This window comes from Neltuma alba, unplaced genomic scaffold (genome assembly GCF_004799145.2).
Source record: "Neltuma alba isolate B1F8T4 unplaced genomic scaffold, ASM479914v2 tig00011447_pilon, whole genome shotgun sequence".
NCBI classification, from domain to species: Eukaryota; Viridiplantae; Streptophyta; class Magnoliopsida; order Fabales; family Fabaceae; genus Neltuma; species Neltuma alba.
Window position 1 is genome coordinate 540,732 of NW_021636127.1, and position 17,658 is coordinate 558,389.

At 33.3% G+C, this 17,658-nt stretch overlaps 2 protein-coding genes across 4 annotated transcripts; both read right to left on the bottom strand.

Moving 5' to 3' along the window:
• Positions 1–785: 785 nt before the first annotated feature.
• Positions 786–15,806, bottom strand: LOC114713690 (senescence-associated carboxylesterase 101). Of its 3 annotated transcripts, XM_028898362.1 has the most exons (5): positions 15,796–15,806; positions 3,293–3,369; positions 2,865–3,186; positions 2,230–2,751; positions 786–1,868 (listed from the first exon to the last, which is right to left on the bottom strand). In XM_028898362.1, the coding sequence occupies exons 4-5, from the start codon at positions 2,662–2,664 to the stop codon at positions 1,071–1,073; spliced, it is 1,233 nt and encodes a 410-aa protein (XP_028754195.1). In that variant the 5' UTR covers positions 2,665–2,751; positions 2,865–3,186; positions 3,293–3,369; positions 15,796–15,806; the 3' UTR covers positions 786–1,070. The 3 variants fall into 3 exon arrangements, with proteins under 3 accessions (XP_028754195.1, XP_028754196.1, XP_028754194.1); XM_028898363.1 differs by lacking the exon at positions 15,796–15,806 and having other exon boundaries at positions 2,335–2,751; positions 3,293–3,387; XM_028898361.1 differs by lacking the exon at positions 15,796–15,806 and having other exon boundaries at positions 3,293–3,387.
• Positions 2,886–3,315, bottom strand: LOC114713699 (senescence-associated carboxylesterase 101-like). The gene is made up of 2 exons (XM_028898370.1): positions 3,293–3,315; positions 2,886–3,186 (listed from the first exon to the last, which is right to left on the bottom strand). Exons 1-2 carry the CDS (start codon positions 3,313–3,315, stop codon positions 2,886–2,888), a joined length of 324 nt encoding a protein of 107 aa, XP_028754203.1.
• Positions 15,807–17,658: the final 1,852 nt, after the last annotated feature.

Here is a 17,658-nt window from a genome sequence, read left to right on the forward strand (position 1 = left end):
AGAGTACTCTAAGCTTTTCTCCTCCTCCTCCTTTGATGGTTCAGGAGGCAAAATGAGTAGACGGTCCAAACCTCTTGACTGAATCGAGAAGGTGAAGTGATCCGATCTGGCCTTCAAATAACTACTTACAAGTGTTGTTGAAATTTATTTATCACTTAATAAATTACTAAGATGGACATATTTTTTGTCATTTAATTTAATTTAAAACTACATTAGAAACTGTTTAAATATTTAATTACATAATATTATAAACTGTGCATATTATTCATTGATTAACTAGGAAAAAATTATCTAAATTGTAGGGAGAATCTCATTCAAGGCTCCATAAACAACATAATGGGATCCAAGGCCTAAACGAATCTGAAATTCTTCTACATTCCAAGTAGAATAAATAGAAAATCATTTTAGATGTGAAAACCAAAATTTAGAGTTAGCTTGCTGTTTCCCATGATGCAATACATAGGTCACTCTAGTATTCAAAATTTAGGGATAAAAATTAATTGATGATTACTTTTCAATAAAATGTCATACTAAATAATTTGTAGGTACCATAATTTTCTTGCTAAAACAATATTTATTAAGTTATATGTATTAGGATATACAAAAGAAGTTATGTCTATAGAGAGAATGAACTAACAAGCCGTTAATTAAAGTGATAAGCAGCCTCATTCTTGTAAGAATCATTCTTGTAAGAAACAGAACACAAATTTGAATCTTAAAAAATATAATTGTTGGGAGAAGCGAAAAACCTTTGCACCTAAGCCTCAAAAGAAAAATCCTTAATCAAATCAAATGAAGAGAGAATGAAAGATTTGTATAATAATAGCAATAATTGTTTTGTTTTTTGCTTCTTTTTTTTTTTGGGTTCACAGCACAAAGTAGCATTTTACATCTCACAAATGGGGGTGCATGGACAGAAGTGACATATAGTGTTGACCCAGACATTGGGTGTGTAATGTGGACGTAGGAGCATAAATTGAAGTTCAACAACCACTTGGAGAAATAGAACCCGAACTGAAAGCGGGATGATACAATCATAGTTTATTCGGAAACATTCAAAGCCTGGCTTCTCAAGGGAAATTGTAGGCACCCTCCACGTACTTCTTATAATTGATTGGATTCTTCATGAAGTTGGCAAATTCAGAGGCATATGAAGCTCTCTTGATTCCAAAATACTCACCCCACCAACGCATGAAGCTACTTCCGTCCAAGAAAATCTCCGGCGAAACAGCATAATTCTTCAGCAACTCATAAACATACTTCTCAAACTCATCTAAACTACTCATAGCCTCTTTCTTCTCCACCTCACTAGCTGCAGCCTTTACTTTTTGGCACAAAATAAGAGCCTCTTCGACATGTGCCCAAAAGCAAGAATCCAATGTCAATATAGATTCTACATTATTCGTCCTACCTGTAGATTGAGATTTCTGGTCATTTTCCAACCACTTCTCCAGCTGTTTATAATGCTCAGATCTTCCTTGATTTATGTAGTCTCTTTTTCCATCCTTGTAGTAACGAGCAACGTCTAATGGTTCGACCATCCTTCTGTAATTGGTCCCGGCATAGAGCCATCGTGTGCGAAAAGTAGCACCTTCTTTCTGGGGTTGCTTCTCTGCCTCTTCTACCATTTCTTTCCAGTAATTATTGAGCTCTCTAATGAACCCGACAACGTCATGGTCAGCCGTAGATAAGTGATCCTTAAACCTATCATAGTACCCTGCTCCCGTCTTTGAAATCTTCTTGTACCATTCCAATTTGGCCATATTTGTTTTCATTTCATCCAACTTCTTGTTTGGGATAAACCGTTTCTTTTGTTTTAGCAATTCCTGCTTGTTCAGTTCTTCTACCAGATTCTTCATATCAGTTTCCTGAGGCATCAATTTCAAAATGTCGATTAGATGGATTCCTCATCAGTTTAATTCGTTTATGCATAAAAGTCGTAGAATATTTTCTGAAAAGAAGGAAAAAAATAGATTTTCCATGATATTACTCTGCGGTCTTAAATGCATGGGCTAACTTAGATATTTATTTTGGCCACAAATTTAAGACTTCATTTCAATTTATTTACCAAATCTATATTCAGCGCTAATATAAAATGAATTTTTACCAATCAGGGTAGTTTCCAACCCTCATAATTAAATGGAGAATTCTAAGAAAACCAAACAAATAACTAATTTTACCAGTTCATATTAATTTTCTGAGAAGGAATATAAGTAAAAGTTGAAGCACCTGGAGCAGATGAGGAAATCCCAGAGCACATAATTGCAGAGCGAGGCTTTTCTGGAGAAGATTAGAATGAGAGATGTTGGGACAATCAGAGTCTTTGCAAATTGCGTTACGATAAAGATTCTCCACAATACTTCCATAATCACAATTCTGCAATCCTTGATTCAGTTGACTTATGAGATTTAGAAGCCTCAGAACAGAAACAGGGCTTTCAAAACAACAAGAGCCAAAATCAGAGCACAACAGAAATATTCCAAAGGGACTGTACGAATGGTTGGAAATTGAGGAGGAAATCAAACGATCCTGAAGAGAGGCTACATGCAAAAAACAAGAGTTCAAATTAGAACTTTGCGACATAGCTTGTTGAAACATTTGGTCTCCAATAAGGGGAGAACCAAACGTGACGCAGAGGGGACGCTTGTCTTTTGTTGGCTCCATCTTCTCTAATAGCCATAAAGTGAAAAGAGAAGCAATGGCTCCTCCGACAGCATGCCCAGTAACAATCACTGGCCTTTTGAGATCAATCTGCATCATTCAGCAAAAGCCCCACACTTAAGTATCAATCTCACTTCAGAAAATTTTTTTCTTTCTTGACTAGTTCTACATGTTCTTGAAGGAAATAAAGGAGAAGTACGTACCTGGGATTTGAGTTCATCAAGCTAGGTTCCATATGCATTGAAGAGGGAAAATGCAGAGTGATTGAGGGAGAAGATGGGGTTGGTTTTGGAACAGATAAATTTGAAGGGGTTGTCGTTCGAGAAAGGAAGCAAATCGGGTTGAACGTGGTTTTGGTTAGTCCCAAACGTTATAATGGTCAAACCTAATTCGTTGCTAACTATTTTCCAGAACAGGTTCTGGTTTGAATGGGTTTCTGCGTACAGATCTGAGATAAGTTTCCACAAAGAGATGAGAATGCCAGAGCTGACAACAGAAGAGGCAGACTCTAATCCACCACTGAATCTGCAATAAAAAAAGAACGGGGCATTTAAGTCAAGAAGTAGCAAGAAGTCGAAGTAAATCTCTAAGGAAAAAGGAACCAAAAAAAGTAAAGTTGAAATTCACATACACTTTGGCTTGGTTATGCGTCATGCTGAATCGTCAGATTGTTCAAGAGAAAACTGGAAGTGATGATCTTCTATGCTTCTGACGAAGAGAAGATGCTTGTGAGGCTCCTTTATACAAATCAGATGAAACTTACACAGGAAGGAGGGTTTGATAGCTACATAGGAAATTCACTGGAAACTCCAAGTCAACACGCGGGTCTCAAAGTCTTCTCGCGTTATTATCCTTTTTCTAAGGAAAAAAAAATCAATATCAATAAGCAATGTATATTCTGAAAATAATGACCTTCACTTTATGAAAAATATTAAGGGCTGTTTGGTAATAATTGAGGAACGAAATGGTGAAGAAAAAAATAAAGAGAAGAGAGAAAAGAAAAGGTTATAACACACACTATCTTTGGATACAGAGTAAATTAGAGATAACAAAAATTGAGGGACACAAAATATGGAAGGAAAAAAAAAGTGAAGAGATATTATTATCCCTCTTTCTGTTTGGAAAGAGGGGAGAAAAGATAGAGGAGAGAAAATGCATCACATTTACAATGACAATAACATTTTTGCTTAATTTTTAATCCATTTTTGTAAATAATGTCATGCAAAATAAATTCAAATAAAAAAAGGACACCATCAAATTCAAAATTAAAGTTAAATTTAAATCAAAACATTATGCATGATATATTTCATTTTCTATTTATTTTATTCTTTATGCTATTGTTTGTTATCACTAGATTTAATGTTTTTTTTAAAAGAACAACCGGATGCATATCATAAAAAAATCTGTACTAATGATGCCTACAAATTTGACAAGGAATATAAAAGTTAATACACAGTTTTTATTATTTATTCAATCCAAAAAAATTGTTTTTTATTATCCCTTTATAAAAGTTAATAAATAGTTTTCTTAAATCTAAAAAATATTTTATTATCCCTTTTCAAATCTTTAAATAAATTTTAAATTAAAAATTTTGAAGAAATTTTGAAGAAAGCCATGAATAGTGAAACATCCATGATTTTTACTCTCCTCTAGTATGCATTCGGATGCACTACAGTTCAAGCGAGTCATTAATTAAGCTTGTATATTAAACTCTTACATTTTAATTGTTGGGTTACTATTTATTTGGTAATTCTAGATTTTTTATCCAAGTTTAAAAATTCACAACTTATTATAGAAAAATCTTATTGAGTTTATTCAAGTTTTCATTTAAAAATATTTTAATTCTCTATAGGTATCAAATACTCATTGGGTCATTTTCTTGCTCATTTGATATAAAAAATACATGAAATGGTACTACTCATATAATCAAAATAGTATTTTATAACTTTTCTGCTTTAACTTTGAATAATCATAACTTTCAGTACACACATCCATTTTAGGTGATTTACCACTCATTTTGAAGCTCAGGATATGTACTAGTTATTTATAAAATTTCAAAGGCAGAATCATTCGTTTACATTACTTTTATTCTCCCTCGAATTCATGACTTTATGTCACATCCAGAAATTTTATAACTAAGAGTAAGGAAATTCCTAGACATTTAAGGGTCAGAATAATGGAAAAAAATATGAAAATTTGGAAAAATATGTTAGAAATTTCCAAATTTTAGCAAATAATTATGGAAGGTAGAGAGAAGATCCCTAGACAGTTTTCTAGGCTCAAAAGTTGAGATTATGATGGAAAGCAATGATTATTTAATTTTCAGTAATTATTGAATATTAATGAATTAGGAAACATTGGTCAAAATTAATTATGAAAAATAGTTTTGAGCCTTAGAAAATTAAGAAAAAATAAGGATAAAGTGTCTTGGAAATTATAAGATATTGTACAAGTGGTTTTATTCCCAAAATACCCCTGGATAATCTTTAAGGGAATTTAAAGACCAATTATGCTAATTAGGCTTTTATTTGGGAAAATTCCAAATAAATACTTATGAAGCTAGATAAATCCCAAGAAAATTTATGAAACTTTTATGAGATCAATAACAGGTTATGAAATAATTAGAAAGGCTTTTAAGAGCCCAAAGACCCAAAAAAGTAACTCCCGAGTAAGAAAACTAATATAATAAGAAAAGTAGTTTTCTTTTCTATTAATGATACAAATTCATTATGGGAGCAAACGAAGGCTCTTTAGGAAGGGAAAATTGATAATAAAGTGTTAAGGATCTAAGAAATTTATTAGGAGGTTCAGATCACTGATATAGAAAAAGACAGAGCTATTTCAGTGTAAAAAGGGTGCTAAAAAAGGTGAAAAGTACACATCTTTTTACTTGGCCCTCATTGTGCCGCCTGTCAAGCTAGGGGTGGAGAGGATTTTTACTTCTAAAATCCATTTCTTTTGGAATTAAATTCGAGAAAAAAAAATGCAAGAAGAGATCTTAGCTTGACACATCATCAATGTAATTTCCTTGAACTTAGATGGCATTTAATTAGCTCAAGGCTTACAAATAGAGCTCTTCCCCTCTCACAAGACACCATTTTCGGCCAACACTAGGGGAACCTTTTGCAAAATTTTTCTTGAAGTGTAATCAAGGAGAAGCTTGAAGATTTGATCATATAAGGTTGCATCCAAGGTTAGTTTGATGTTCTACCTTGTTTATTGATTAGTTTCCTTAAGTTTTATGGTTGAAATTGGTGGTTTCTCCTTGGCTTGGGTGCTGGCCGAATTGTGTAAAGGTTGGGGGAGAAAGAATATGATGTTAAACCTAGGTTAAATGCATGGATTACAAGTTGTTTCAAGTAGTTTTACATGATTATGGAATAAAATTCATGTTAAGAAACCTACATGTATATTTAAGCCAAATAGTGATTGTGCCCTAGCATGAGATTTTGCATGTTTTGATGCTTTCATTGGCTTTAAAATGAAGTTTTGTTAGGGTAAACCTAAGTCATAAGCTTTGGAATGCATTAAAATGAAATTGGATATTGAAGGGTCCAAATCACTACCTCTCGGCCAAAGTAAGATCATTAGGGAAGAGAGGTGTTTTGAAAGTTATAAGCTCATATTTAGATTCTACATGAAAAATTATGTCGGGTTGACCTAATGGGATAATTTTTAGGTTGTTGAAAATTAATTTCAAAAATTCAAGAACAAAAAGGGGTTAAGGGTTTCTTGAATTTGAAGTTATGTTTGTGTAGCATAGTTGTGATGTGTGGTTGCCCCTTTCTAAATGTGATTTGAGCTCTACTTTTTTATGGAAGAGAGGACCAATATCAAGAGGCAAGGAAAGCATTAGAGGAAAGGTAGCAAGATTTAATTAACTTTAATATTAATTGTTGCATTGATTGCTATGCAATTTCATGTGCTATTATGTAGTTGAGCTAAATGATGATGATGATGATTGTATAGCTATTCTCCTTGCTTTAAGTGTCTTAGCTATTGCATTTTAGAGTGCTACATGTATGAGGTTAAGTAGTTTCCTATTAATAGCAAAATGTTGGAATGTTTGTAATTGATGCATGCTTGATGTTATAGTCGATTTTCTCTTACTACTGGAATTTCTTTGAAATCTCACTCCTTCCAAATATAACTTCTTTTCATAGAGGCTGAACCATCAAGAAGAAGGGAGTAATTTGAGAAAGCTCATGTTATATGCATGTTGAATTATGGTTTCACTTTGGAAATTGTATTGAAGTTTATGATGCCGTAACTTTGTTAAGGCAGTGAGTTTGTGACTCTGTTTTGAATGTGTTATCTACCTTGTATGATCATGATATTTAGCACAATTAAAGCTCACTCCATGAGCTTAATATTGATAGGTAGCACGTTTTGAATGGATGTGTGTACAATTTTTGGTGATTTTTCAAAGTTAGGATTAAAGTCCTGGAAAATAGTTTTTACCAATTGGAACAGTGGCAACTTCCACAAAAATCTGGCATTGATCCTTAAAAAATTGGTCATGAGATTATTTTTTCTTGAAATGGAGTTCAAAGAGCTTTTCATAGGATTTTGAAGCACTCCGTTTTGATTTTTCTAGATTTAGTTACGGATTTTCAAAGTTGGATAGAAAATCTGGATTTACCCAGTAAACAGTATTTTTATGAAACCAGCGTCCAAGTTACGAAATTTTGAGTTTAAGACCATCCAAAGTGGTCAGAATTGGTTCTAATTGGACTCTAAGATATACTAGAAGTAAGGAGTGACATGATGTTTATCCCCTCATTTGAAATTAACAATTTATAATCATTTCTTTGTATATATGCAACCATTCCAACATTTTCATAAATCATTCTCATAAATCATCATGCCCAATCTTACATGCCATTTTTATTTTTTATTATTACATAACATTACTTGGCATGTCTAATCATACATCAACATAAAAAGAAGTCATTACATGACATAACATAACGTAAGAACATTTCTTCAATTCTCCTTTTTATTCTCTTGATTCATATCTTGCATTCTTCTTCCATGCTCAATATACATATTATGGTTGGTTAAGGGGAAGGTGAGATTGTAAGGAATTGAAAGAAACGCAACGGAAAATAAAAACTTTAAAATTTTTAATCCCTTGCCCGGATCTACCGATTGTGTTTAAGTCAAGTGGTAAGAGGTGTTACCTGCAGTATTCGAATCGTTGGTAGCTCAGGGTTTCCGACGTTCGAGATGCCTATGCTCCCCCTTTTGTTCGTAAGAAGTTGACAACTCAGATTGGCTTCCTCTACCGGTATCCACACGAACAGCATTCCAATCACAAACGACGTGCTAGCGCCTCTTGTCCTTTTAGGTTTTTTGAGAATCTGTCCTCACCGTCTCTCTTTTGGCCGTTTCTTATCTGCAAACCTTTTGCACTCTCATCCACCCAAAACCCTAGCTCTTAATTTGAAATATATAGGATGCCATCGGTATTATGAAGGATATTGGATTTCAGAATTAATCCTAAATTAATTCTGAAATTAATACAATATTATATATTGCGTAATCTAATAAGAAATCAATTAAATAAATAAGGTTTGTATATTAAATCCGTCCTACAGATTTAATTCACCTTTTCATTTAATTCAAAATAAAGATATAACAGAATTATATTTGATTTATTCTAATAAATCAAATTTGAGATATTATACCTTATTAATTTAAAAAATGATATAGATTTAATTTATCCTTATAAATCAAATCTTATAAATATCTCTTATATCATATAATATATATATACGCGAATTTATATATATATATATACACGTCCACCCTAGATTATTCATTGAATCTGGACATATCTTAGATTCAATGAATCTGGACATCATAGCTCGTGTTGGGCTATTTTATGTGTGACCCTGTAGGCCCATACGAAGTTGGCAGTGGGCCATTTACTATAATGACTCACAAGTCGTATGCGGTCTCTAGCAAGACATCACGACTACCCAAATCATATGAGGATCGATGAACGATATAACCTTTCATACAACCGTATCACGTCCCTTTTGTCACACGACATTTTGGTCATGGATGAGGCATGGAAAACGTCATCCTCCTATTCCTGACCGTTACTTTCTCGATCCCTGAGTAGTCTGAGTATAGAAATGGAACTACCTTTCCATTATAGTATGGCCATACATTTCTCAGACTCACTCATCGAGGGGCCCAGTAATATCTCTCTACGAATGTAAGGGACAAATTCCATCTTGACCATTCACATTCCTCCATATGAAAAACCACTAAGCCTGAACATAATCTTTATGATCACTCGGTTAAAAGTGACTTTTGACTAGGTCAAAGCTGAGCGTTTCTCATGTAGGAATCCATGATGATCTCAGGTCAAAGGGCATAGTGACATGGCTTATATATGAGAGAAGCTTATGACTTAACCCATGCAGCTCTCTCATAGTGGGTCAGTCCAACACCTTGTACTCTTACATGTGCCTATGACTTTGATTTATATCTCATACATCTTCAAAGTCATACTAGTCTTATTTCATCTCTGCTCCCACATAGATGACCGACCAGGGACATATAGGATAAAATCATGAGTTATCCAAGGATAGTCATCACAGTAAACATGCAAATAATATGATAACATAATTAAGAAATTCATAAATTAACAATGTTCATAACATAATGATTGGTCCCCAGGGCACAATTTCCAACAGAGATTTGGAAAAATCTCGGTAGCAAACAATTACCACCCAAACATACATGGTATAACTTGGCCTTTATAATATGCTTGCAAACTTAACATTTTCATAACATAATAACATGTTTGGAAACTATCAGGCATTAATCATAAATCACACAGGCCTATGGTATGCTTCAAGTATTATTACATACACAATGCATGAGTTCATAAAGTCATATAAATATAACAAACATGTCATACACACCATAAAGTCATATAAATATAACAAACATGTCATACATGCAAGCAAGTACTAAGCACATAAGAGTAGGATAAAGTTTGCTAGTTTTAACTTGTCAAATTCTTTCTCTCGCTCCTTTTGCAACCAACATTTGAATTTGCTTGTCTAGCCTATTTGATCTCTTTCATCTTTCTTGATGTCACATAACCCTAATTACATTAACACATCATACTATTCACTTATTACAGCCATAACAATAAGCCATTCCAAGCATAGCTCTCTTGAACATGCTTTAACACCTAACTTTTGGACTTTTAACCAGTCTTTCTAAAATTAATTTCACATGCTATTCCCACATAATTTATCATGTAGAATCCATAAATTAACAAAATCCAATTACTTCTTTTAGAGCTTAACTTGGCCGAAACACTATAGGGTTTAGGGTAAATTTTCATTTTCAATTCTAATACTTCCAAACTTACTTTCTCACTTGTATCCTACACAAAATTTCATTCTAAACACATTGAAAGCCTTAAAAGCATCAAAATCCAAGCCTAACACAAACCAAAGCTGTGGGTAAAAATCACACAATGTCAAGGGGAAGTTGGATTCTTTCCAATTTCATCACAAAACCACTTGATTTCTACTCTTTTCTTCCTTTTAATTATTAATCTAACTTCAATAAGTCATTTTCATGACTTAATCACAATAGGATGACACCTCTTAGAGTTTCATGCTTCCAAAACTCATCAAAAATAATGAGCAAGCTTTGCAACACATAGAGAATCATAAACTACATCAACATCCATAACATTGCCTTGAAGCTTAGCTTGGCCTAGGACTTCATCCTCTTCCTCTTCTCCTTCTTCCTCATGCAAAACTCAAACCTCTACCCTTTCTCTTGTGTTGGCCAAAATTCTTCAATAAAATAGGGGACGAGGGGTATTTATAATGGCCTCTCAAGTTTTCCCTTCATACTTTGCCTTTAAAGTTGCTTAAGATTATATGAATAAGGTGTCAACCTCTTACTAGCTCCATGTGGACTCAAGGACTTAATTTTACCCTTGAAGTCAGAGGAAATTACAATTTTCATGTGTCTCCCTCTCTAGTTTCCCATGTGTTTGGCTTTACTCAGAAGACAACTTATATATCTCTTTATTGCTTTCCAACTTTGCCCTTTGACAATTGCTAAAATTCTAAAGCCATCCCTTCATGAAAATGGCACCAAAATAGAGAGAAAATTGGGAGAAATCTGTTCAAAAATAAACCATAGGTTACTCTTCCATCAGTCTTACAATATTGCTCCATATCAATACTTTTTTGGGTCCTGACTTCTCTGATAGCACCGGCATGTGTTCAGATATCCTTATCTTGCCATTACACTCCCTCTCTTATCATATATGACTTCAAATGATGTCAATAGCTAAGACAAAGTGTCTTTAGGCTTTGAGCGTCTAAAAGTAAAACATCAATTTATTTTATTCTGCCATATCCTTGAGCAGATGCTTTCTAATGTTTCATGGTTCTATAAATTCAATCCTTTACTTTACTAGCTCCCTTTTCTTATGGGAAAATTCTCAATTTTTCTTAGACCAAAACTCAACCTGTAGATATCTCTTTTAAAGAATCCTCAGATACCCCTTAGAGAAATTTGACTTTAAATTTTTTTGAAGTCAACCTCTTCATTTTCAAGGGTCAGGAACAATTTTACAATCTTCTATAATCTACAAACTATTTTCTCCCATTTCTATCTGATTATTTGAGGCCTCCATATAATTAAAATAATTGATTTTGACTCATTTTTTCTTAACTGGCCAAAATTCCCATAATTAGCTGAATTTCTAAAAATTCCTTAAATTCATTTTGGAGGTATTTTCATTATTTTTAACTTCAAATAGGCCTTTATACCTCATTTCCCATTTTTTGAAATTTCAAATGTATTTTTTTCTTTACCTTTTCAGCCCAAAACTTTTGAAAATTCAGGATGTTACAATTCGCCTCCTCTTAAAAGAAATTTCATTTTCAAAATTTCAGGGTTAACCTTTACTTATACCCTTTTTTCAGAGGTTAACTAAGGAGAATATCCCCACATATACTCATCTTTTACCTTTATTTTTTTGGCTAAAACATCATCTTTCACCTTTAAATTTAGTTATTGTGCTTCATAGACAAGTTTCAATCATTGGATCTATGCTTACATGCTATATCATTGCTTACTTTTCTAGCATTGCACGAACAAGACCCTTACTTTGAGGCTTTTTGTCTTTGCTTCTTCCTACTATTTAGGCACATTTACTTAGAATAGTGCCTTTAAAATGAGTGGTGACACGCCTCAAATGGATATTTGTACTAGAAATTATGCCTATCCAAAATTAGGCAAAAATATTGGAAAATTAAAAAAAACCAAATGAACAGTACTTTTTGAAAATTAATCTGGGCTCGAAGTTGAAAACAATTCATCCAGCAACTATTTTTCCTTAAAAGATAATCCAAAGAGATTCAATAGAATTTGAAATCACTCAATTTTGATTTTTCTAGAATTAGTTATGATTTTTCAAAGTTTGACCAAATTATAGGTTGTTGTGAATAATAACCCAAGCATAAAATCTTTTAAGGTTAAATTTTTCAAACTTTTGGCCATCAAATGTGATTCTATTTACTTCTAATTGGTTATTTATTTAGTATAAAGTGAAGGTGTTGCACATATGCCTTGCCTTAAAGAATTCTTTTAGTCGTCTTACTATTCTTGCTATCTCTTGCTAATTTTGGATAGTAGAGGGAGATGACCTGTGAATTTACCTTTTCTTTTCCTTTAACTTTCTTTAGTACTCCGCCAGATTTAAGAGGTAATTAATCCCTTCATTATTCTTGGCCACTCTTACTCTTATTGTGTCACATCCAGTAATATGCTAAATAGGAGTATAGATATTCCTAGACATTTAAGGGCCAAAATAATAGGGAGAAAAGAGAGGACACAACTCCCAAAGTTATGCTAGTGTTGGGGCAAAGTACAATTTCTAAAAGTTATGGGTTGGTTTAAGTAATTTTAGAAAATATTTTATAAATTCCAATAATTATGAAAATTAGGGAAAAGCCCTTTGGACAGTATATTAATTTTATAAAGGTGGAATTTTGATGGAGAAGTATTTATTATGATTTTCTAGTTAGTTTTAAAAGCTTGACTAATTAAGAAAAATTGGTCAAAGATTAATTATGAAAAATATTTCTAAGGCTCAGAAATTGAGGAAAAATAGGGATAATGTACCTTGAAAATTAAGTAATAGTGTATAAGTAGTTTTATTCCCAAATTATCGCTAAAAAATAATCAAAGAATTTAAGGGCTAATTAAGCCAAACTGAGGTCTTTTATTTGGAAAATTCCAAATAAATACTTTTAAGAAAAATAAAATTCGAAGAAAATTCACAAGGCATCCCAAGGAATTATAAGAGATTATGGAGTTAGAAGGAGCCGCTTAACTATTCAGAAATTTCTTAATGGCCTTCTCGAGTAAAGAAATCACTATAGAAAGAAAGATAGTTTTCTTCTTTACTATCAATAGAAATTTGGGATGGTAACAAAGGAGAGCATTTTGGGAAGAGAAAAATGATAAGAATGGGCTATGGATCTGACAGAAAATTATTACAATGGCTGTAATTATAGAACATGAATTAATTTCAAAGCAAAGTGCACTGATAAAGTAAAAAGCACTCTCTTGTCTTTTACTTGACCCACAACGTGCCACTTGTCAAGCCACTAATGGAGAGTATTAAGGTGCCACTTATTGAAGCCAATTGTTCTATGTTATTTCATATCATTTTAAGGCTTTTTATCATAGATTTTGGCTCCTTTTGATGATAATTATGCTTAATTTAGATTAAGAGTCCTTGCTTTGAGTTAGTGTCTTTTTGAGGATAAAATTATCATAATTAGTTATTAATTGTATTCAATTGATTTCTAGGACAATTGATTCTTCAAATTGTTGCTTTTTATTGTAGGACACTTGAGAATTAGAGCCAAGACTGAAGACCAAAGCATTACACAACACAAGAGCCAAAATATTAATTCTGGAAGTCTTCGCCGCGGCCAAAGTCTGAAATGGCTATTCTGGAGATCTTTGCTGCGGGTAAGAAATTCTGTGCAGCAACGCAAGTAGGAAAATGTGTATCAGTGTTCTATTCAGGACACCTTCCCTACAGCCTAAAATTTCTATGTCATAGTGAACTCCTTGTATTAGCAATGACAGATTCGGGTCAGAACACGAAAATAGAGCATCTACTCATATAATCCAACCCAAATTAACCCCTTAAACCCCTAGAAACCCAATTTTTGACTTATCACTCCATTCTCTCATCTCTAACACCTATATTTTCTTATCTTCTTGCCTCTTTACTTCTATCTTCTTCCCCATCCAATTAGTGTTAGATTGGATGGTGAAACTGATTCTGATTTGAATGAACCTTTATCTTGTTCTTGCAATACCCACACTATATGCATGGATTGCATTGATAACAAATATGATACACTTGTTAAGTGGTAAAAGCAGAATTTTGTAAAGTATGTGCATTGCCTTCTAGTACTAAAAGTGTTGCAAATATAAAGCATGATATTGATGTGAATTTCTTGGATGATGATCTTATAGAGAAATGTGAATTTAACCACAGCTTTGAAAATTATCTTTCTAAAAATCCCATTAAGTTAGTAGCTTCTAATAATGTTGAGAAAGGCTTTAACATTTCAATTGATAAAACTATGAATATCAATAAGTCTTTCCAACTAGTTTTATCTTCTAATTTGCCTCCTGATTTATCTTACTTTGTAAATAGTAGCTTGCATAAATCTTTTTGTTCTTTCTTCTCTCTCCCTTTGAACATTACCTCTTGTGAATGTGATAGTGATGTACTATACTCCAACAACTGTCAATTGGATTCTTCAGCTTCTACTTCACATAAGCTTGAGTATTTCAAAAGTTTAAATAAAAATTTGACTCCTATTGATGGGAGTACTATTGATTTCCTTGGTTGTGATAGTTATTTGAAGAGATTAATTTCTAAGCTGTCTTTATTTCATTTTTATCCTCTTTATGTTTCTATTTCTGGATGTGGTACTGTTGTTGGTTCTACTTGCTTGTAGGACTCCACACCACCACTACTAGGGTGGATCAATGATGGAGAAGTGAGCACATTGAAGAAATGCATGTTTCTCATTCGAGATGAGAACTTCTCCTATAAGAGTTTGAAGAGATTTCGTTCTAAAGGTTTTCCCTTTCCTTCCTTAACTCTTATCCTTTAAATTATTGCTTGTTTTGTGAGATAAGTGTGGGGGAGGGACATAGCCAGTAGCAAAAGTAGTAGTAGTTTGTTTTCTTTTCTTTTCTTTTCCTCCCTTTTAGTTTTGGTTTCTCTTGTTTAGGTTTGTACTTGAGTTTTGTATTGGGGGCAATGCAAGATTTAAATGTAGGGGAGGGATTGATATTCGGTGATTGTGTTGCGTTTTTTTGCGTTTAATGAAAAATCTGGTTTTCTAAACAATTTTCAAAATTTTGATTGATTTTTAAACTTAATTTGAAGATTTTGAGTCAAACTTTTTGAAAATTTTTGCTTCAATTAACTTACACCTAAATTTTTTGTATTCCTGGACTTTGGTGAATGTTTTTGAACTTGTATTAATATTCATGAGAATTGCTTTTGGTTCAAGGTTGATTGTGTTAGTTTCATTAGTCACAATTCTTCAAGCTTGCTTTTATATTGACTAAGTTAATATATTGTGATTAATCTGGAGTACAATTAATCTTTGTGTATGAGCATTTGAGAATTAGCCTTGTTGGAAGATTCGTTGAGCCTAATTCCTATTCATAATGTGTGCATCCACTTACATCTTATACTTTCTAGAACTTGTTCTAGTCCTTATTCAAAACTTAGTTGCATTAATGTTGTGAGCATGATAGAGGCATTCTTTTCTAAACCCCTATATTCCAAACACAAATCCACACGATATTATCCAATACTAACTATTTAAGCCTTCATCTTCTCTTAAGTGCCAAAGCATGCATTGGTTATCCAAGTATCTAACAACTTTTCATTGTTACATTCATGATGTGTTGAACCTTGTCTTCTTGGGTCTGGAATTGCCAAAAAAATAACAGAGAAATAAAAAAAAAGGGCAAAGAAATAGAAGAAAATGTTAAGAAAAGCCAAAGAAAAATAAAATAAAATGGTACCAAAAGAATAAAGCATTGTAATAAGGTAGTTCATTGGTGGTTTGAAGAAAAAAGTTGTGCTTCAAGATGATAGAGTAAATGTTAGTTGGAAACCTTTTCAAAGTGCTTGGTACTTTATCATTTCATATCTTTTCACCTCATTTCTTTTCAATTAGCCCTTTTGATCATCATAACCTTAAAAGTCCTCTTGATCATTGTATTCATGCATTAAAAGTGGAGAGGTAGGATTTTAACAAGCTTATGGTAAAGTGGTTGATTAAGTGGATTTGAGAGAGAATTACCCCAACTTGGTGAGTAGAGTGAAACAGTTTATATCTTGAGTGTTTTATCTTTTGTTCATTTCTATTGCATTGATTGTACTCTACTTTAATCCCTTCTCATCAACTTAGATCACTATGATTGCTTGTTTGAAGAGTTGGATTAATGGGACTACTGCTTTCTTACTTTGAATTCATAGGGGTTCCTATTTGTATCAATAATTTTCTCTTGCTCTGGTTCTGTTTTGCCTTTGTCCAGGAGTACAAAGATTTAAGTGTGGGGGATTTGATTGAACCCAATTATTCTATATTTTTTCATATCATTTTAAGGGTTTTTATCATAGATTTTGGCTCCTTTTGATGATAATTGTGCTTAATTTAGATTAAGAGTCCTTGCTTTGAGTTAGTATCTTTTTGAGGATAAAATTGTCATAATTAGTTATTAATTGTATTCAATTGATTTCTAGGACAATTGATGCTTCAAATTGTTGCTCTTCATTGTAGGACACTTGAGAATTAAAGCCAAGATTAAAGACCAAAGCATTACACAACACAAGAGCCAAAATATTAATTCTGGAAGTCTTTATCGTGGCTAAGAAATTCTGTGCTGTGGCCAAAGTCTGAAATGGCTATTCTGGAGATCTTCATCGCGGCCAAGAAATTCTACGCCGTGGCGTAAGTAGAAAAATGTGTATCAGTGTTCTATTCGAGTGATAGAACCCAATCTTTATATGGTTTTCTCAAGTGTTTTCTAATGTTTTGCAACAATTTTACCCTCATTATGTGTGCATTTATATCCATTTGATTACATTGAGTCATGCATTGCATTTTGCTGTTTAAGGGGTAAAAAAGGGTCATTTTTCTCTTCTAAATTTTAATTGCCTTGATCTGTAATCAGTTGGTCTTTACAAAGCTCTTTGTTGTGATTTTTAGGTAATTGGAGAAGGACCCAAGAGTCATGATAGAGCATGGATGGAGCCAAAATGTTACAAGGACCAAGACATAAAAGTTGGGAGTGTTCTGCCTCCCCAGGTCACGACATGGAATACTTAGATCACGACCTGGATGCCATTTTACTGAAGCCATGTGTTTTGGATCTGAGTAAAAATGCAAGCTCTTTGTCTTCCCAGGTTGCGACAAGAAGCGTCTTAGGTCATGACTTGACTCCCCTGAGTCGCGAACTTACAGTCCTGAGGTCGTGACCTGAGTGCGTTAAGTGAAGCTGTGCGTTTTGGAATAGGTTTATGAGCTTCTATACCTAAGGAGAGCAGCCACCACGAAAGAGAACTCTTCCATTCTACAAATTTGCATAAGGTTGAGCCACTATCATCTCCTTTCTAATATCTATTGATTCTACACCCAAAAACTTCCATTTTTCTTCATTTCTTCATCATTTTCTGTATTTCTAAACCGATTAAACCACTCCAACACCCTTCTTCTCCATTTTTCCAACCTTATTTTTACTTTAACCATGGCTATTCATTCCTGGAGTGATTGCGATTGGTTTGAAGACATGAGAGGCTAAACCCTTAGCCTCTTGGTGATGGAGGACAAAGCTTGAGCTCAAGGATTTAATTGGGGAGTTTTCTTTCTATAGTCTAAATCA